This window comes from Ochotona curzoniae, unplaced genomic scaffold (assembly GCF_017591425.1).
Source record: "Ochotona curzoniae isolate NIBS_2020 unplaced genomic scaffold, NIBS_Ocur_1.0 contig_2861, whole genome shotgun sequence".
Classification (NCBI taxonomy): domain Eukaryota; kingdom Metazoa; phylum Chordata; class Mammalia; order Lagomorpha; family Ochotonidae; genus Ochotona; species Ochotona curzoniae.
In genome coordinates, this window is record NW_024465620.1 from 2,533,255 (window position 1) to 2,554,602 (window position 21,348).

Sequence of the window (21,348 nt, forward strand, 5' to 3'; positions counted from 1 at the left end):
AGTAATTTTAACGTATAACAGCAGAGGAAACCAAAGCCAATACTTATGGTTTACTTTACAAGAATTTTGGAGGGGACCCAGCACGATAGCTTAGTGGCTAAATCTTCACTTTGACTGTACTGGGATTCCATATGGGCACCAATTCATGCCCTGGCTATTCCACTTCCCATTCAGCTCCCTGCTTGTGACCTGGGAAAGCAATAGAGGATGGGCCAGGACCTTGGGACCCTGCACCCACATGGAGACTCAGAAAAAACTCCTGGCTCCTGGCTTCGGATCAGCTCAACACCAGCTGTTGCAGCCACTTGGGGAGTGAACCAGGGGACGGAAGATCTTTCTCTCTGTTTCTCCTTCTCTCTGTATATCTGCCTTTCCAATAAATAAGAATAATTTTGGAGGCAAACAGTACAGATGACCTGAACGCCCTGAGACTAGAAGTATCTCAGATTGTGGGTTTTATCAGATCATGGGCTATTTGTATATATGTAATGGCCTTGGGGACAGGATCACTCTTTCCACATACCTGACAGCTATGCCCTGAGCAAAATCTCAGGCAATATCTTCATGATATGGAATTTTCCACTTGTGGCTTTCAAAGATCTTCATATTTTGGAGGATTTTGGATTCCAGAGTTTGGGGTTATAGGCACTCAATCTCAGCTAGATGGGTTTCTAGACAAATAAGATCATTGAGACCTCTGCTTATCTTGATTCTTCCATTTTATCATCCACAATATGGTGCTTTTCTTGCTGGGAATTCCCACCTGCTGGTCACAAAAGAGCTGCCATAGCTGTTGACTCCACAAGAAAGCACCTCAAGCCAGGAGGACAGCAATGGAACGGGAAGTTACTGGGTATTTTGGATCATAAATGGGGCACTTTCCACTATGGACTTAGAGGAGTTTATTTGGAGTCCTGCATATAAGCTATATTTCCAACGTTACTCAACATGAAAAGGGCAACGAGTGTGAAGGCATCTGAGAGTGGCAAGAAAACTGAAACTGAGTGTGGGGATGAAAATGAAGAGTGCGGCCACCATTGCACACCAAGAAAACAAGGACGGGGGATGGGGGACACCCATGGCGAGGACGCATCTGAAAAAACTTTAACTCTTTGGTCTAGCTTTTCCGCGTGAAACTGGACCCCTTGGCATGCCCCCTCACGTCTCCCATTATCGTCTTTTACTGAAACCCAAGGAGGTTTGGTCCTCCCTGCCGAATGGCCCTAACTCAGCAGGTTGCCCAAGTGGACAGAGGCAATTGTGTGTAGCCCCGAGTGACGAAGGTGGAGAAGAGGAAGGCCTCAGCACTCACATTCCTGGTGTGACCATATTGCTTAATCTGGGTAAGGCCAAGGGGGAAGTGGCACGGGACTGGCCTGGACCGGGGGAATCCCTGACCATGGCCGTGCAGCAACTATTTCTGACACCTGCAGCAGCAGAAGTATCTGACCCAAGAAGCCCAGCCTGGGCTGGAGCCTCAGGTCCATTATCGTTTGCTTGGAGATGGGCAAGTCATTTCGCCTAAGGGTCAGAGAGCCTTTTTGTAAAGGGCTAGAAGGGCAATATTCCACAAGGTACAGGCCACTCATAGGGTCTCAGGCACAGCTCTGCAGCTCTGCTGGGAGAGCCCCACCAGGGCCTTGGATGGCAGGTAAACGGTGAGCATGACTACAGGCCAATAAAACTTGATTGAAAGAAAGGAGTAGGACCTGGCCTCAACAGGCTAATCCTCCACCATTAAGCACTGGCATCCGTATGGGCACTGGTTCATGTCCTGGCAGTTGCACTGCCAATCCAGCTCCCTGATCATGTGCCTGGAAAAGCAATGGAGGATGGTTCAAGTTCTCGAGCACTCATGTGGGAAACTCAGAAAAAAGCTCCTGGCTTTGGATTGAGCCGTCTCTGGCTGTTGCACCCATTTGGGGAATGGACCAACAGATGAAAGATCTCTTTCTCTCCTTCTCTCTCTATAAATCTTTCAGATAAAAGTAAGTAAATATATATATTTTTAAAATATAGTAAAACCATTCTTGCCTTGTGACAAAAACAAGCAGTGAGCTGAACTTGAGCTCCAGTTAACTATACCCAGTCTCAGTTGCTTGAGCTATGAATTGGGAATAAAAATATCTGCAGGCCTTGTTTTTTTTTTTTTTAAAGAACATAGCATAGGTTCCTGTGTAATAAGTGAGAGAGACCAGGGAGTAGGACAATGGTAGGTTAGCCGGAATGCAGGGTATGGTTGTCTTTGGTTCTAGGTAAGCCCAGGACTTGAGCCTCTGTGTGACTTTTTATCTTAGCATCAGTTGTGCGGGTGGCACAGTGGTCTAGTCGGCTGCAGCTGGCACAGGTAGGAGCGTGGTTTTGAGATGGATTTGGGCGTCTTTGTCCCAGAGAGCTTCGTGTCAGCCTCCCTGGTATCTGTGCTGAGGGTGACAAAGGTGGATGTCCCCTTGTGAGGGATACCAGGGCTTGGCACATTTACCGGTCACTTTTCCAGGGCTGGGTGGTATGGGTGGACCCTTTCTCAGAACCTGCTGGCAGAGTCCAGCTGATGCTGTTTCTTGGAACACCAACAGTCCTTGTCCTGGGACTAGAGGACGCCTCACACATGATTTTTGGCGTTCCCTCATATAACCTACATTCTAGTCATCAGAAGGCAACATTTTGTCTCCGAGCTTATCTGTCTGGGTGAACTTGACAGTGGCTAATATTCAAACCTGTCTCAACTAATGGTCTTCTGATCTCCATCTCCAGGTCAGCTCTTGCTCTTGAAGTTCAGACACGTCATTCTGGGTTCACTTGCTCATTCATTCATCTCCATCTCACCATCTTCCCTCATCAACCTGCTGTGGTGGACTGACTAGATGGTAATCCCGAACTCAGCCCAGCACCTCAGCAAACATTTAAAGAGGCGACGAAATTAAAATGAGGTGACCCAGGGAGTTAAGCTGCCACCCATGATGCTGGCACCAGGCGCAGCTGTCCTCCCCGTTCATCTGCTTGCTAATGTGTGTGAGAGAGCAGCAGATAGTGGCCCTGCGGGAGACCAGGTCGAGTTCTTGACTCCTGGTTCCAGACCAGCACAGACCTGGCTGTCGCAGCCATCTGGGGTAGTGAAACAGCAAGTGGAAGCTCTGATTCTCCATTTCTTCTCTATCATTCTATCTTTTCAATAAATTTTTTTTTAAATTTTATTTTGATTTTTTGAATTATGTGGTACAGTTTTGTACAGACTGGGATTTCCCCCCAAACTCCCACCCCTCGACAGGTTTTCCCCACTTTACTACAGTGGCATAGTCTTTCATAAGGAGTCATAATTCCATCAGTCTCTTTTTTAAGTGTACCCCAACCTTGCTGGTACATCACCTACACATGTACAACAGTTTCACTGGGAATCCGTCTTTCGTCTGGAAGCAGAGATGCCTGTTGAATTATACCCCATCTGGATATGGCAGACCCCAGCACTCCATCATTATACATTTTCATAATTGAGAAGCCATGAGACAATGTAAACAACCGGTATGAGTTAGAACAACAGCCTCAGCAACAACAACGACTTCAAGAAATGTTTAAAATGGAGTGATGGGTGTGGGTTTGATCCAATATCATGTCCTTATTAGAATAGGATACTAGGTCAAAGTACTGTACGACTATTTCATGGCACTGAAAATCTTTGAAAAGCAGGGGAAGGACATGAAAGGAGGAAGACCATGTGGGGACATGTTGAGAGAAGATAGTCACCTTTAGGTGACCACAGACAGAGACCTAAGAAGGAGTCAACACTGTTGACACCCTGACCTTGAACTTCCAAACTGCAGAACTGTGGGCAAACACGTTTTCTATCATACGATCCGTTCAGTCTGTGGCGTTGTATTCTGAAATCTCTCTCTCTCTGCTTCTCTCCTGGGCTCCCTTCTCATGGATGACCAGTTAGCCTGCCCAGTTACCCTGGTGATGTGGTTATAATGAAAAGGGGCACAAATTCCTCAATATTCTTCCCATGCAGAGGTATGGTCTAGTCGCTCTCCCTTTAAATCTAAATGGGGTAGGAACTGAATCAAATTGTAGGATACCCAGGTGGTTACTTGTAGAGAATTGAAAAATTGCTTGGTGTGGGCAGAGAAAAGTTAGTGTTTGGTGCCAGAAGTGTTGCGTGTCTTCCATGGCCTGCCTCTATTTCTTACACCAGTCACTGTTTTTTTTTTTTCCTGGATCTCTGAAGAAGAAAGCGTGGAGGACCACATGAGCCTTAACTTTCCAAGGACAGAACCCCTGGCACCCCCAGAAGCTTGTGAGGTGAGGGGCATTCAGGGACGTCCTAAGAGGAGCCTGCTCCCAGTGTATTCTTGGGGCCTCTCGGATATTGCAAGAACTCCCAAGCTTCCTTGTAATGATTGGTTCCAACACGGCTGCCCCTCCCAGCCCCACTGTCCCTCTCGCTGTGCCTCCCTGAAGCTTCTGCAGAAGCTCTCAGAGGCCCAGTAGCTTTGCAGGAAGCCAGAAACCAGCACAGGAAAAGGATTTCAGCCTGTGGTAAGTTGTGATGGGGGTTCTGATCATTTAAAAATCATTTTTTGAAGGTTTGTTATATGACAAGCAACTCCTATAATCTGAAGCATGGCTGTCCATTTGGCACCTGCTTGTCTTGTGTGGCTCTGAGTTCTTGCTGTGTTTCCAGTGTGGGCTTAAGTGTGCTGTGTGTATAAAATGTATTTAATGTTCTTGAAGCCGTAGTAGAAAAGCTATCTCATTACTGATTTTCATTTTGGTTAAGCTTCCAATTGTACTGCTTTTTTTTTTTTTTTTTTTTTTGCTATGTTGAATTCAATAAAACTGGTTTCCCCTGGATTCAAAGAAAATTTTAAGCATGGCTAGTTGAAAAAATCTTAATATGGTTCATATTTAAAGCTTGCATGCCATTTGTATTGAAGAGTGTTAACTCCAGAGGTATAGCACTGAAAAAAAAAAAAAGTGGTAGTCTTGTTGAAACTTATACCCCAGTGGGGAGGGTACTTAGGACACAAGTGCATGGATAAAAAGGCATAAAAAGGAAAATAAACTGATGATGCAGACTTGCCAGGGCGACTGCTTTGCACTGTGAGTCAAGCTGGACATCTCAAGGGATTATGATCTTAAGCTTGGGTGTTCAAGGAACCAAAAGTAACCAGGGTAGACCATGAAGAGTATGAAAGACAAGAGTGGGAGAATCAACAAGGTAGACTCATGGGTGCTTGGTAAGTGTGAGTTAGAAAGATGAAAGTCCACAGAGGGTGTTTGTTCTTTTTCCTTTGTCTTATCTCAGGAGAACAAGTTATAGGGCACAGCAGGTGTAAGCAGAAGTTATTTGCGAGGTGAGTGTAAATGCACAGGCCTGGGGCGTGGGGATGATGGAGATGATTCTGGCTGCGTGTCCAGCATATTCTGTCACTAGGATTGATAAACGCTTGGATTGGAATTGAATGATAATGGACAAAATGGAGGTCAAAGTTAAGTTCTAGATTTGGTGCTGTTGACGTTCTAAGTTGTTCCTGAAGTTTGACAGAGTGGTAGGTTTGGGAGGATGAGCTAATCAAGAATCAGCTTGGGCAATGTTAGGACTTCCCTGAGTGAGATGGTAGCAAGTGGATCAATTAAGTCAGGCCCAGGTCCTGGGGAGTGGCCAAGGCAAAAGATGAGGTTGTAAGTTATAATATATTCAGCCCTGATGCAGTGTGATAACACCACAGAAGGTCTAGAGGGAAAGAATGCGTAGGTGGAACAGGTGCAAGCCATGGTCCATCCCAAAATTTAGATTCAAATTTACAGGAAGAAAAAGGCTAGGGACTAAAGACAGGGTCACCAACTGAACTCTAACCAAGAATGTGTTACATATAGCTTAAATCTTGCAGAATAAACAAAATGTGTTTTGAGAAGGAAAAAAAGGAGTCGTGTAGTTGCATAGTCCCTTTAGCCATGGTCTGTGACACGGCATCCCATATGTGTGTGCCAGTTCAACATCCAGTTGCTCTGTTTTTGGTCTAGCTCCCTTCTTAGATGTCTCGGAGGCCAACAGATGATGGCCTGAGTACCTGGACCCTGGTCACTCATATAGGAAACCTGAATAGAGCTCCAGGCTCCTGGCTTCGACCTGGGCCAGCCCTGACCATTGTGGCCACCTAGAGCGTAAACCAACAGATGGAAGATACCTTTACGTTTCAAATAAGTAAATCTCAAATCTAAAAAATATTTTTTTTGAAAGAAGTAATAAGAGATCTAATGGATTCTATGTCATCGTGACATCAGGCTGAGAACTAAGAGGCCATTGGTGTTGACAGCAAAGACTCCTCAGCACCCTTGGGGAGAGTTTGGGTGGTGGTCTGCTGGGGCCACCTGGCATGAGTGCAGAACATGCGAGCTGAGGAAGTACAGGGAGCAATTGGAGATTCTCCTCAATGGTGTTTGGATGTGAATACTCCAACAAAGCCTCTGAAAAGACAAAGGGCTGAAGTTGGAAAAGCATACATGTCAACAATAGATTCTTTTTCCATGCAGGCAGATGGCCATGTTTATGCAAAAAGGAGAATTAACTGATTATACGAAATTTATAAAATATAAGGGAAAAGTTCTTGGGATGGAGAGGGGCACATCTGGAGAAAACCTGGGAAGGGAATCTTTGGAACAAGCATGGATGCTTTGTTCACAGGTGGACTGGAGGGATTATGAAGGGAAAAGCTAAAAACCTCATGGCTCCTTATTGCCATGTTCTCAATAAAATGCCAGCTAAGGGCACTGCCATAGGAAAGAAAGTTAGATTGCTGGAGGAGAAGCCAGGGCAGAAATCATGACTGTGACGATGAGAAAGCTGAATGTGCCAGAGAAGCAGAATGAAGAAGGAAGTGCCGATTTCCATTTCAAACCTGTGGTCACACCCTTAAATACTTGTGACATCAGGCAATTCATTTCCATCTGCTGAGCCATGATTTCCTCTTGTGTCACACAATGATGATGGCGAAAACGTTAGGACGAAGTGTGCAGAGGCTGGTACGCAGTAGGGATTCACCCAGCAGTGGCGTCTGTGGTGCACAGGTTCTGTCCCTAACTGTGCAGTGAGGGTGGCCTGATGCTTCGCCTGTTGGCCTGTCCCTGCCTGTCATGTTTCTGTCATTGTAATCACTTTATGAATGAACAGTTAAAAATCCATGCTTTAGAGGTTATTGTGTGTTACTCAGAGGTAGGAGTGTGGGAGGACGCTTAGTAGGCAGGTAGAAAACCCGGGAATGTTGAGGAAGCAAAGCTTGGGGGAGAATTCCTAATTACTTGAGGAAGCACACATCCTGGGGCCTCAGTCAGGCGGAGCTGGGATTCTGGCTCTGCTTCTTCCCATCTGGGGAATTTAAACAGTGAGTGTAGCTAGCGTAAGTCTTGGCTTCCTCTTCTAGGAAACAGTTATGCTAGCTATAGTTAACACTATTTGATATTGACAAGATCCTAAAGTATTCCCTGTGCTTCACACGCATTGATACATGTAATTAACAAGCACCCGCGAGAGGAGCTGTGTGCTTGTGCATAATAATTCATCCGTTGTAGTCACTACCATGAGCATTGGTCCTGATATTCCACACGCATGGCCAAGCATGGACAAGACCAGGAGTTCCCATCTGTTAGACGCTTGTGGCCCAGCCTGGAAGGTTTCCTTCTCTATTCTCATGTAATCCTTACCTGGAAAGTCAGTTTTCACACTGCCTCTGTCCTGTAGAAGAGGAAGCTGAAATTCAAGGAGACGTCATTGGGGCTAGCACTGTGGTGCAAAGGATGAAGCCACTGCTTGCAACACCAATGCCTCATGTTGAAGAGCAGGATGGAAATTTCTTGTTTCTGTGCTTTTGGTCAAGCTCACTACTAATGTGCTGTGAGGGCAGCAGAAGATGGCCAAAGTGCTTGGGCTGCTGCAATCCGCAGTGTTCTTGGCTTCTAGCTTCAAACGGGCTGCTATGCTCATTAGGGGAGTAGAGCAACAGAAGGAAGATCGCTCTCTCTTTCATGCTCTGTCCTCCAAATAAATATTTTAAAGAGATGCCATTGGGCAAGAATTCATATCAGGAAGGTGTCAGGGATGAGATGAGCATATAGCTGTATCTGATGCTCTAGCCCAGTACTCTGTACAACAGGGAATCTCAACGTGGGGAGTGAGTCAGCCTTCCAGGGCACGTCACTGACGACTTGACGACATGTGCCAGTTTGGGTTATCGTAACTGGCATCTAATAGACAAACAACGAGGACGCTGCTGAACATGTTACACCATGTAGGGCAGTTGCCCACAATCAGGGATTTTCCAGCCGCAGATGTTAACAGTGCCAGCATTGAGAAAGTCTGCATGATATTAAGCAATGTCTCAGGACGATCTCACTGAAAGTGAGGGGCGGGCCTGGCGTGGTGTGGACTAGCAGCTAACGTACTCGCTTTGAACACCTGGGATCCCATATGGGCGCCAGTTCTAATCCCAGCAGCCCAGTTCCCCATCCAGCTCCCTGCTTGTGGCCTGGGAAAGCAGTCGAGGATGGCCCAAAGCCTTGGGACCCTGCACCCGTGTGGGAGACCCGGAAGAGTTCCTGGATCCTGGCTTCGGATCGGCAGAGCATCGGCCGTTGTGGTCACTTGGGGAGTGAATCATCGGACGGAAGATGTTTCTCTCTGTCTCTCCTCCTCCCTGTATATCTTACTTTGTAATTAAAATAATAATAATAATAATAAAAGAAAGGATGGGTAAAGCCCATAAGAGAAGAAGGAAGTAAGGATGAGGATGTAAAATCATCATCCTAGGATATGGCCTCACCCTGACAACCTGGGGGACAGTCTGCAAAGGAGCACTGGTGAGCAGCAGAGGCAGTGGCTCTTGGGTCAGTCAAGTCTGGCTTTCAAAGCACTCCACTGAGTGCTTGGAAGGGATGTTGAAGAGACTAACAAAACTCCTGGGTCACCGTTTTCCCTGGCAAAATGATGATGATGAGGACTGTCTCATAAAATGAGTATTAGATGTGGACAAGTGCCTGGGGATTGCATTTCCTTTAAAGGGAGGGAACAGCACAGTTTAAGATGATGCTCAAATTCTTACAGCCGTAGGGAAAAATCACTCTTGTTTTTACTCTGAAATATTCAAGGGTGGGGCTCCTGAATATGCATTTTAACAGACAACCTGGATATTTCTGCCATAGCTGACAGAGTGGAGTAAAAGGGAACTTGGTCAAGTGGCAGAGACCGGGTGTCAAAGAGACGTCTGAGTTGAACTGGATGCAACAGTGACAGGTGTGACCTGCTTCAGAAGTGACTGCACTTCTAAGAATTCTTTAAACCAAGGAAATACTTCCCAGAAGCTCCCTCAAAATATTTTCCCATAGTATTGTCATTTGGAATTTAGTTATTTGTCCATCTCTAGAAGGATTCCAAATATTGGTTAGACCAATTTATCCCCAAAGATGGAGAAAGAGACATCTTCCCCAAGAGAAGGAATGAACGAGCAATTGTGATTTGGTTCACATACAAGAATGGGTGGACAGACGCGTGGTGAACAGCCAGCAACATCTGCCATACTGGTACAGCAAAGAAAGTGCTTGGGGATTAGACCGATGGACTGAGGTCTTCCCTCGCTACTCTCCCATAAATATAAATACATTTATGACACTCCTACTCTTTATCCATGGAACACTAAAGCTGCACAGCAATGATGAGTTTTTGCCGTCAGGAGAAGAGCTCTGTATCGAGCAGGGACAAGGAAAAGTGTTGGATTGAAAGCAGACATCGGTCCTCCTTCACTGATCTGTAGCATAGAATCCACAGGGTCTAACAGTCACTTCAACAAACTCAAGCCAAACCCTAACACTTTGGCTAAAATACCCACCAAGGCATACGTCAAGCCTCCTCACAGTGGGTAAGATTGGGATCTAGGAGGCTGGGAGAGCCTGACACTGAATAAACATTGCAGATTACCAGGGACTGGGCAATGAGTCATGGTTGAAATGGCCTTGAGCCTACAGACTCAGAGTTCAGCGCTTTCCTCACTATCTCTAATCTCCTGTCATCAAGCTCCTGCTGTCTCTACACCCTCAGTCTGGTATTTGTGCGAGTGGAAGGAACTTTGTGATGTTCTTGGTACTCAACTGGACAGGTAGCATGTATTTCAATGCCTATGAGCACGTGCAGAGCTGTTTTTTTCCAAAAGCACATGGAAGTGACGTCCAACTTTACAACATTGCTGGCCACAAAGGTCAGCAGTTGGGTCTATGAGTATAGATTCTCTAATATGCTCCCACAGCCAATGCATGTTTCAATGTTTCAGGTGTGCTCAAGATGGAAGTCAACATCTCCAACGCTCTGAATGGATCTGAGGAAATGCTCTATGAGCCTCCCGGACACAGAGCTCTGTGGATCCTCTCATTGCTCGCTCTTGGGGTCACCTTTGTCTTGGGTGTCCTGGGCAATGGGCTTGTAATCTGGGTAACCGGGTTCCGGATGACGCACACAGTCACCACCATCTGTTACCTGAATCTGGCCCTAGCCGATTTTTCCTTCACGGCCACCCTGCCGTTCCTTATGGTCTCTAAAGCTATGAGAGAAAAGTGGCCTTTTGGCTGGTTCCTGTGCAAACTGATTCACATCGTGGTGGACATCAACTTGTTTGGGAGCGTGTTCCTGATAGCGTTCATTGCCCTGGACCGCTGCATCTGTGTCCTGCATCCAATCTGGGCCCAGAACCACCGCACCGTCAGCCTCGTCAGGAGGGTGATCGTACTACCTTGGATTCTTGCCCTGGTTCTGACCCTGCCCATTTTCATCTTCCTGACAACAGTAGAGGATCCTAAAGGGAACATGTACTGTACTTTCAGGTTTGACTTCTGGGGTGACACCGTTGAGAAACAGATGGCAGTGGCCATGACCATGTTGACGGTCAGAGGTATCATCCGGTTTGTTGTGGGCTTCAGTATGCCCATGTCCATCGTCGCTATCTGCTATGGACTCATCGCTGCCAAGATGCACAGGAAAGGCATGATAACTTCCAGCCGGCCCTTACGGGTCCTCACTGCCGTGGTGGCTTCCTTCTTTGTCTGTTGGTTCCCCTTTCAATTGGTTGCCCTTCTAAGCACAGTCTGGCTGAAAGACATGCTGTTTCTTGGCAAGTACAAAATCCTCGACGTCCTGGTGAACCCAACAAGCTCGCTGGCCTTCTTCAACAGCTGTCTCAACCCCATGCTGTACGTCTTCGTGGGCCAGGACTTCCGGGAGAGACTCCTCCACTCCCTGCCTGCCAGTCTGGAGAGGGCCCTGAGTGAGGACACCACCCCAACCAGTGACACAGCTGCCAACGTGGCTTCCCCGCATCCCGAGACTGAGTTACAGAGGATGTGAGGAAGGGGCTCAGGGACACCTTGGAACTGTGCCTCATTGGACCCTGGCCCGAGTCCCAGCCGCATCCTGCCTTGTGTGGTCTGGGGCCGCTCGGCTGACTACGAGTTGCTCAGGGATTACTTCTGCACCCCTGGTTTGTTGATCCTGCAGACGACGTGCGGTGTAACGACTGTGGCTGTCACTTTAGGGTTTGAGAGCTCCGCCTGGATCCTGGGCTGAGCGGACATGGGCAAAGAGTGTAAGAACACTTGAACACATGATGGGATTTCCAAGACTGAGATGACGACAGACTGAGGAGGAAAAAGCTTTGCTTTATTATCACCATTATGGAAACTAAATGGTGATCTTGTGGAAATATATATTTTCTAATTAGCCTGTATGTTTTCCATTATTCCTAGCCTTTTTCTCCTATAAGAGATATCTTTCAAAATAAAACAATAAAAAAGACTGGAACGGCAGCGTGGGATAGTGGCTAAAGTCTTCGCTGAATGCCCGGGATCCCATATGGACACTGGTTCTAATCCCGGCAGCTCCTCTTCCCAGCCAGCTCCCTGCCTGTGGCCTGGGAAAGCAGTCGAGGACGGCCCAAAGCCTTGGGACCCTGCACCCGTGTGGGAGACCCGGAAGAAGTTCCTGGATCCTGGCTTCAGATCGGCATAGCATCGGCCGTTGCGCTCATTGGGGAGTGAATCATTGGATGGAAGATCTTCCTGTCTGTCTCTCTTCCTCCCTGTATATCTGATATCCAATAGATAAATAAATCTTTTAAAAAAAAAGACATTCACAAGTGGATGTTGGATTTTTCAAGTGCCTTTTTTACTTATTAAAAATTGCATCATTTTATTTACATCATCCTACGTTCTGTTAACTCATTTGAAAATATGTGAGAGCCGAGTATGTGCTGGGCAGAACCAGGCTGGACTGCAACACCCATTGGTTCCCGTGGAAGTCGGGGCTGAAAGCAGAACCAAGCCAGCGAGTGGCACCACCACCTGATCGGGCGATGGACTGTGCCGGGCCCTGTCCTTGCTAGTACATACAAGAATCTGGTCTGGGAACACCTCAAAGTTTCTTTGGGGATCTCCCCAATGGAAATGCTGGACTCAGAACCCTAACCAAGAAAAGACGGAAGACAGAACAGGTCAATCAACCACCTCAGCTCTATGTTGGCAGCAAACGCTGGGCAAATGGAGACTCTAAGATGGACTATGTCAATCAGTGGATTCTCCAACGACCTCATCGCGCTTGGAGTGGTGAGATTGGCAGCGATTCATAACTGGTGAACTATCAAAACCACTTGAGCAAGTATCTCAGAGCATGGCCCACATCCGGGACCAGGGGTGGCTGGGAGACTGGGTGGGGCTTCTCCCCCAATATCCCCTTTACCTCAGATATATGAAGGAAACAATATGGAAATAATAGTCTCACCCACTTTCTATAGCCCTTGTGCCTTTTTACCCTAATTAACTATGTAAAGATTGTCAAAAATATAAAAAAAAGAGAAAAAAAAGAATTGTCTCTTCAATTTGGGGACATCTCTAGACCCGTGCACATCCAAGACAAGCATTCTAACCATTGACATCTTCGTTCTTGACCTGAATGTTACAATTCAGACTCAGTATTCTATTGTTAATGGCAGTGTTAATGGGGACAGTAAGTGTCTTAAGGGAAGCGAATACAGGCGCTGTTACCAGGTGGGTTTCCCTGGAGGTAGCTCTAGACACAATTGGGGAACGCACAGCCATGACCTGGCACGAAGTATGCCATATTTCAAATACCTCTACTGAGAGTCAAAGCCTTCAGGTTTGGGTGAAACCCTTTGTCGCAAGTGGTCGAGTTGAATTCTAAGAGTAAGTCATCCGTGGACGGATTCTATTCAAAGGTTTAGCTTCAGGAACCCACACTCGCTGCAGGGAAGACGTTCTCAGTTATGCTAGAGACGAACCACAGCTTTTCAGTTTCATCTGGACTGTCAGTCCATAGCACGAGTTACCCTTGGCACAGCAGGTACAGCTGTAGATGAAGACGATCGTTTTAGGCAACCTTGAGTTTGGGGCAGAAAGCAGAGATCATGTCGGGCACTACCTGGAAAGCCAAGGTTTTCATCAAGGCCATTGTATTGGATTCAAGTCCAGTTTGTTCAGGATGAGTCAGACACAAAGTCACATCCCTTCCATCTCCTTGACAATTTTGGTAGAGGTTACATGACAGGTGTCCTTTTTCTGAAGATGCTGCAATGTCTTGGCAGAAGCAAGCATCAAAATGGAAACCCGGTTTGTAATATATTCCCATGTTATTTCTGTACATCCCCAGATGCTGTACCTCTAAGCTTGTTTCTGGTGCTGATTTGCATATTCTTTGCCTACCTCAAACACTGCTCTTCCTCTGAAGCAGATTGGTTATTACATCTAAGGCTGGTGGCAAACCACTCCTTGGAGCTGAGGATTAAAGCTCTATGGTAAATCGATGAGTCTCAGAACCATGTGTGTTGGGGGCTGGGAAGCCCAGTAAACACAAAGAACATCCAAGGTCCATCAAGAGGACTTTTGTAAGCAGACTCTGGGCTTCAAGAGGACTGCAGAGAAAGTCAGAAGCTCCATTTCCTAGCCTTAGGGTAACCAAACCACATTCCATAGACATTGAGGTTTTGAGTCAAGAAGGGACCAAGCCTCAACAAGTCAAGGCACATAGCTATGCTGAAAATCGATGAAGAGCATGCCATATGCTGTTGGCATTGCAGCCGAACACTTGGATCCACAGAGATAGCAGGCTGTGAACTTGTACATCCAGGTCGTTCAAGATATGTCCCACGAAGCAGGAAGTGCTTCTAACATTCGAGTGGCTCATAGAAGCAAGACACCCCACCCCTGTGAGTACTGTGAATTGAGGCAGGGACTGGTAGTTTAGGCACCATGTTAATCTAGATGAGGCCATCACGGGGAGTGTCCTTGGGTGAGCACACAGCCCCAGGAGCATTGGCTTGTCCAGGCACAGCACCTGCCCCTTGGTCCTTTGCTTTGTCAGCTGGAAACTCCCGCCCTGCGAGCCAGCCCAGTTCCTGTTGCCCCGCCCCCAGGGGCAGACGTCACGTGATTCGCACTCCTGCCGCAGAGCTTGCTGGGAGGGAACGCCCCCGGGGAAGCGGAAGTCCCAAGGTGCATTTCGTCACTCATTGTATTTAAGCTGGAGCAGCTCAGCAGGTCGGCTTACTTGTGCTTCCTGAGCCCAGCATGTCGATGGAGGTGAAGAGCCAGCAGGAGCGCAAGAGCCACAAGAGGCACAGAGACGTGGACAAGGCAGACCAGGCACCAGCCATGGCCAAGGTGGTGGTGAAGCAGGAAGGGCTCAGCCCAGAGGCCAAGCGGCCGCCCGCCCCGCACCAGCCGGCCCCTGGCGTTCCCCTGTCCCCGCTGGCCTGGCGTGGAGGAAGCAGAGCCTGGGGAGGCAGCAGGTCCCCGGCCAGGAAGAAACACAAGGCTTCTGCCCGAAGAAGCAAGTCTCCCTGGAGTCCTCACCACTCAGCGGTCAAGGGGAAGCAGGAACCGGAGGAGCACCCTCGGAGAGGACCAGGACGGCAAGAATGGCAGCATCCTCATGGTGCGCCCTCAGAGCAGGAGCACAGGAGAGCTAGGGACAGGCACCAGCAGGGCCATTGCCGTCAGCACAGGAGCTCTCCAGAGCGGCCTGCCAGCGCACAGGCTCAAGGACACAACCAAGACCTTCAGAGCCTGCAGGCTCAGGACGACCAGCGGGAGTTTGACGACGCCCGGCGCCATGAGCATCGCCAGCAGCACCAAGTGCGTGGCGGGGGTCATGAGTCGCAGGAGGTGGTGCCTCGACCTGCTGGCAAGAAAGAAACAGCGGCAGCTGTGAAGGAGAAGCCAAGCTTTGAACTCTCTGGAGCCCTTCTCGAGGACACCAACACCTTCCGGGGGGTGGTTCTTCAGTACACTGAGCCGCCAGAAGCACGGATCCCCAGAAAGCGCTGGCGCCTCTACCCCTTTAAAAACGACCAAGTCCTTCCTGTCATGCACATTCACAGACAGAGCGCTTACCTCCTGGGGCGGCACCGCCTCCTCGCAGACATCCCCATGGACCATCCCTCCTGTTCCAAGCAGCACGCCGTCCTTCAGTACCGCCTTGTGGGGTACACCCGCGCAGATGGCACCTTCGGCCGCAGGGTGAGGCCCTACATCATCGACCTTGGCTCAGGCAATGGAACCTTCTTGAACAACAAGCGCCTTGAGCCGCACAGGTACTATGAACTGAAGGAAAAGGATGTACTCCAGTTCGGCTTCAGCAGCAGAGAGTACGTTCTGCTGCATGAGTCATCAGATACCTCGGAACTAGACGGGAAGGAAGACGAGGATGACCAAGAGGAGGAAGGCGGGCTTTGAACAGCTAGCAAGCTGAGAAGCAGTCCACGCTGACAGGACTCCTTCTCCTTCTTGGAAGGCGTTAGGATGACGCCAGGAGCACCGCATCCTGGACCGCTGCATCTGATCTGGGCCCAGAACCACCGCACCGTCAGCCTCGTCAGGAGGGTGACCCTACTACCATGGCTGCCAAGATGCACAGGAAAGGCATGATAACTTCCAGCCGGCCCTTACGGGTCCTCACTGCCGTGGTGGCTTCCTTCCTTGTCTGTTGGTTACACCTTTCAGTTGGTTGCCCTTCTAAGCACAGTCTGGCTGAAAGACATGCTGTTTCTTGGCAAGTACAAAATCCTCGACGTCCTGGTGAACCCAACAAGCTCGCTGGCCTTCTTCAACAGCTGTCTCAACCCCATGCTCTACGTCTTCGTGGGCCAGGACTTGCGGGAGAGACTCCTCCACTCCCTGCCTGCCAGTCTGGAGAGGGCCCTGAGTGAGGACACCACCCCAACCAGTGACACAGCTGCCAACGTGGCTTCCCCGCATCCCGACACTGAGTTACAGAGGATGTGAGGAAGGGGCTCAGGGACACCTTGGAACTGTGCCTCATTGGACCCTGGCCCGAGTCCCAGCTGCATCCTGCCTTGTGTGGTCTGGGGCCGCTCGGCTGACTACGAGTTGCTCAGGGATTACTTCTGCACCCCTGGTTTGTTGATCCTGCAGACGACGTGCGGTGTAACGACTGTGGCTGTCACTTTAGGGTTTGAGAGCTCCGCCTGGATCCTGGGCTGAGCGGACATGGGCAAAGAGTGTAAGAACACTTGAACACATGATGGGATTTCCAAGACTGAGATGACGACAGACTGAGGAGGAAAAAGCTTTCTTGTTTTCTTATCACCATAAAGGAAATTTTAGAGGATTGTGGAAATATTTTTTTTTAATTAGACTGAATATTTTCCCTTATTCCAATTTTTTTTTCCTGTAAGAGTGATCTTTAAAAATAAAGGACATTGACAAGTGGATGTTGGAATTTGTCTACTTATTACAAATTGCCTCATTTTGTTCACATCACCCTACATCATGCTGACTCATTTCAAATACCCAACTACCGTTGCATTTCTTGGGTGAACGACACTTGGTTGGGACACAGTTTATAAATCGGTGTCAGTGACTTGCTTCTGTTTCTTGTTCACAGAAAGATGGCTTCCCTACCTACTTTCCTTGAATGTCACTGTGAGGTCTGACATCACACTGGCAGAGAACAAGCTCTCTGTATTCTCCGATGATACCTCGTTTAAATACGTCTAAAATTCCCCAGTAAAGCCAATGGGGTCTTGCACTGTCTTCCTGGGAAGGCTTTTAATTACGAGTTCCATTCAGATGATAGCTGGAAGAATTCCTGGTCTTTTTTTCTCCTCTTTCAGTTTTGATACAATGCGATTTTTACTGGAATTTGGTCACTTCATTCAAACTGTCAAATGTATTGTGCACAACACTTGACGTGGTTTCTCCCCGTGAGAATGGAAGCAAGCTTCAGGCAGACATAAGCTGTGCTGCTCAGCATCGCTGATGTGTAAAATAGTGCCCGTTTTTAAATAAAGACTTTTATAGGTGTATTTCAACAGTGAATCAAGAAGTAGTAGCATCACCTGGGTATCAAGTGAGAACTTTAATTGAATAATTACGTCCACCTTTGATAACAAACCATATCCAGTGAATTCCTACTGTCCTGCCAACAATATTTATGAATCCCATGTGGGTTACATTTTGAAAAAATCATTTATTTGAGAGTTACAGAGAAAAAGGGAGAGACACAAAGGGAGATCTTCCATGTGCTGGTTCACTCCCCAGCTGGGAAGCCAGACGCCAGGAACCAGGAGGCAGGAGCTTCATCTGGGTCTCCTGTGTGGGTGCAGGGTCCCAAACCCTTGGACCATCCTCTACTGCTGCTCTCATCCCATTATCAGGGAGCTGGGCCAGAAGTGGAGCAGCAGGCACCTCGCCATCACCCAACGAGATGCACATGGTTCAATCTGCTACAGCACAAAGCCAACCTCGTGGACTGCATTGTGATGAATATCTCTGAGTTTTAATTTCTACTTCAGTGCTCCATCTGGTATTTCTTAATGACTCTATTCGGAAATAAGTCGATCTGCAATGGTACCACACCCTTTGCACAAATGGGTCTTCATTTTCCTGATGTGCTGGCAAAGAAACAACTCAGAATGAGTATTAGGTCATCAGAATTCATCACATCATTGCTGTACTCACCATCTTTCTGCTCCTTTTCCTGTCCAGGCCACAATGCCAGGCCCTGCACAGAAGTTTATCCCTTTAATTTGCATTCTTGACTCCTATAAGCACTTTCAAGTTTACACACACACACGCACGCAAGCACACACACACACACACACACACACAGAATTTAATTCTGAAGAATGCATGGCCACAGGAAACAGTTACAAAGAATGCAAAAGAGTCTGGTGTGGTAGCCTAGTGGCTAAAATTCTTGCCTTGCATGCACTGGGATCCCAAATGGGTACCAGTTTGTACCTTGGCTGCTCCATGTCCCATCCAGCTCCCTGAATGTGGCTTGCAGAAGCAGTGGAGGACGGCCCAAAGCCTCAGGAGCCTGCACGTGCGTGGGAGACCTGGAGGATGCTCCTGGCTTCTGGCTTCTGGCTTTGGGTCAGCTCAGCTCTGGCTGTTGCCTCTCCTGTCTGTAATCTGAATTTCCAATAAAAAATTCTTTAAAAAATAAACATATATGATTTAGCTGATTTCCCTTAACTATTGTCAGTGCTGCAAAGCCAACTGCTTAACTTCAGGTAGACTTTGCTGTGTGTCTCTGGAAACCGATTAGCTCGGCTGGAAGCCGCAATCCAAGGAAGGAATTGCCATCGTTTGTTGGATGTGACAATGGCATTGTGGCTCCCATTGTTCAGACTTTGAACTTTCATTTTCATTTTATTTGCAAGGTCGACAGAGGTCTGTTGATTTGCTCTCTAAATTCCCACAGTGGCTGGGGCTGAGCCAGGCTGAAGCCAGGGGCCTGGGGACTCCGTCTAGCCTCCCAGGGGAGCCATGGGGACTGCATCCCCGGAGGTCTCCCATGGCACCCGTCTGCAGGCAGCTGCACTTGGGAGCAGACGGGACACCAGCCAGGCCCTCAGATACGGATGCAGTGTCCCTAGAAACTTCTAACGGACTGTGACCAAAGCGGGTCCTTGATGGCCACTGTTTTAAAATGCTTCTCTGAGAGACACACAGAACTGAAGTGATTCATGATGCAATTTCTGCAATTTCCTTCAAAACATTTCAGAATAGAAGAAAGAGGAAGCTAGGGCCAGCACGGAAGCCTCGTGGCTAAAGTCTTCACCTTGCATGCACCAGAATCCCATGTGGTCGCAGGTTTGTGTTGCTACTACTCCGCTTCCCATCCAGCTCCCTGCTTGTAGCCTGGGAAGGCTGTTGAGGATGGCCCAAAGTCTGGGATCCCGTTCCTGCGTGGGGGACCTGTAAGAGGCTCTGGGCTCCTGGCTTCAGAGGAGTACAACTCTGGCCATTTTGGTCACTTGGGGAGTGAACCAGCAGGTAGAAGATATTTCTGTATCTCCTTTTCTCTATAAATCTGGCTTTTCAATAAAAATGAATTAAAAAAAAAAAGAATGAGTTGGCTAAGTAAATTGGCTATATATATATTTTTTTTTGTTGTTAAAGATTTTTTCAATTGGAAAGGCAGATATACAGAGAGGAGGAGAGACAGAGAGGAAGATCTTCCATCCGTTGATTCACTCCTCAAGTGACCGCAATGGCTGAAGCTGAGACAATCCGAATCCAGGAGCCAGGAGGCTTTTCTGAGTCTCCCATGTGGGTGCAGGGTCCCAAGGCTTTGGGCCGTCCTCCACTGCTTTCCCAGGCCACAAGCAGGGAGCTGGATGGGAAGCAGGGCCGCCAAGATTAGAACTGGCACCCAATGTGATCCCAGCACATGCAAGGAAAGGACTTTAACCACTACACTATCGCGCCGGGCCGCAAAATATAATTATTTAAGGTGGCAAGCCATTCTGTTTCTTTACTGTTAAGTATACTTGAAATTCCTATGACGATATTTTTTGGAAGATTGTCTCACACGCAGTAATTCTATACCTGGGTAATATACTTAACTGTACGGGCATACTCAACAGCACACATGCTCACCAATGCTTATTGCAACATTGCTCAGAGTCGCTAAAGTCTGTAAATAACCCCAAGGTTTATCTACAATAGAATGAAATTACTGTGTGTTGAGCAAGTAAATTATTCTTCAGCAATACTGTTTTTAAGAGCTCTGCAAATGAATCTTAGACACAATGCTAAGAAAATTCAAGACAGAGTACATCCCGTTGTTTTCTTGTGTACCAGGTAAATCACCAAAGTGGAACACTCTGCACGTTAGTGACCCATAACTGTGCAGAAAGCATAAAGGAGAGTGAGGAATCGCCATGTTGGTGACTGTGCCCAAGGAGGAGGGAGGGACCTCAGACTCCCTGGCAACACGTCGTGCCCCTGGAATGCTCAATGGGCCATCCTCTGGGCAGGACACGTGGGTGCTTCTTTTATAGAAATACAGCAAGAGCCAGGCTTATCTTTCATTCTTTTCGGAGACAGGGGGATGCGGCATAGGTCACACTGCCACTGGAGAAGTTTAACACACGGAAAGAATCAGTTAGGCTCCAGTCCCTTTTGCAGTAGGAGCGCAGCCCATCTTGAGGAAGCGAACTCTGTTCCTCAGCGGGCTTGGGTCTGCAGGGAGCAGGCTGAGAGGGCCAAGGAGGCCCCCTTGAACTGTCCTGGCAGGACCTTCAACCGGGCGTTGATTGCCCTCTTGCGGCTGCGGCCACACACGCAGGGACAGGCAAGTGTCCACACTGCTGAGCAGGTCCAGGGCGCCTGGTCTTTTTCCTCTGAGCGCCCCCTGCAGGGAATTTCCAAGTAATGGGAACCAGGGACTTGGTTCAAGACACAAAATCCAGGAAATTGCCTGCATTCCAGAACACTCATCCCAGAGACAGAGGAGCCAGGGGGTTCTTGTCTGAATCCCGTCCCAGCCAGGGCGCTGCCACTCCTCCTCCCGGTGCCAGCGCCCACGAAGGCCTCTGACCGCTGACCGCGCACTGCGCTTCCCCACACACTCCTCTCCCGCGCCCTTCTCAGATCCAGATACCATGAGGGTGACCTTGGGCCAAACATCAAAATCAGCAGGAAAGGTGCTTTTTGAAAGTTTGCAGTGTGTCCTGTCTCTTTTCGCTTGAGACACAGAGAGCTGGAGACCAAGAGAGATCTCCCACCCACTGGTTCACACTGCAGCTGACCACGACAGTTAGGGCAAGGTCAGGCCAAGGCCATGGCTGGCATGGACCCCACCACCCTCCTGGCTGAAACAGCAGGCGAGAACGCCCACGTGCCCGCTCACTGAGCCTGGGCTGATGTCCACCAGCAGCTCCTGCCGGCCGCTTCTGGCTGATGCAGACGCGGCAGGAGGGATGCTGCAGGGACTGGATCTTGCTGCCCCTCACAGACCGCCTGAATCCAGCTTCTGCCGCCCAACCTTGG

The 21,348-nt window shown here is 48.4% G+C and overlaps 2 protein-coding genes across 2 annotated transcripts; both read left to right on the plus strand.

Annotated features, from left to right (window-relative positions):
• The first annotated feature begins 4,195 nt into the window (after positions 1–4,195).
• On the plus strand, positions 4,196–11,783 carry FPR2 (formyl peptide receptor 2). The gene is made up of 2 exons (XM_040978059.1): positions 4,196–4,533; positions 10,314–11,783. The coding sequence occupies exon 2, from the start codon at positions 10,325–10,327 to the stop codon at positions 11,378–11,380; it is 1,056 nt and encodes a 351-aa protein (XP_040833993.1). The 5' UTR covers positions 4,196–4,533; positions 10,314–10,324; the 3' UTR covers positions 11,381–11,783.
• Positions 11,784–14,616: 2,833 nt separating this feature from the next.
• Positions 14,617–15,806, plus strand: LOC121154917 (smad nuclear interacting protein 1-like). The gene has a single exon (XM_040978058.1). The coding sequence runs from the start codon at positions 14,617–14,619 to the stop codon at positions 15,775–15,777; it is 1,161 nt and encodes a 386-aa protein (XP_040833992.1). The 3' UTR covers positions 15,778–15,806.
• Positions 15,807–21,348: the final 5,542 nt, after the last annotated feature.

What these genes read in the sequence shown, in the direction of transcription:
- FPR2 (XM_040978059.1), top strand. Translation starts at nt 10,325, where the DNA reads ATGGAAGTCAACATCTCCAACGCTCTGAATGGATCTGAGGAAATGCTC.
- LOC121154917 (XM_040978058.1), top strand. Translation starts at nt 14,617, where the DNA reads ATGGAGGTGAAGAGCCAGCAGGAGCGCAAGAGCCACAAGAGGCACAGA.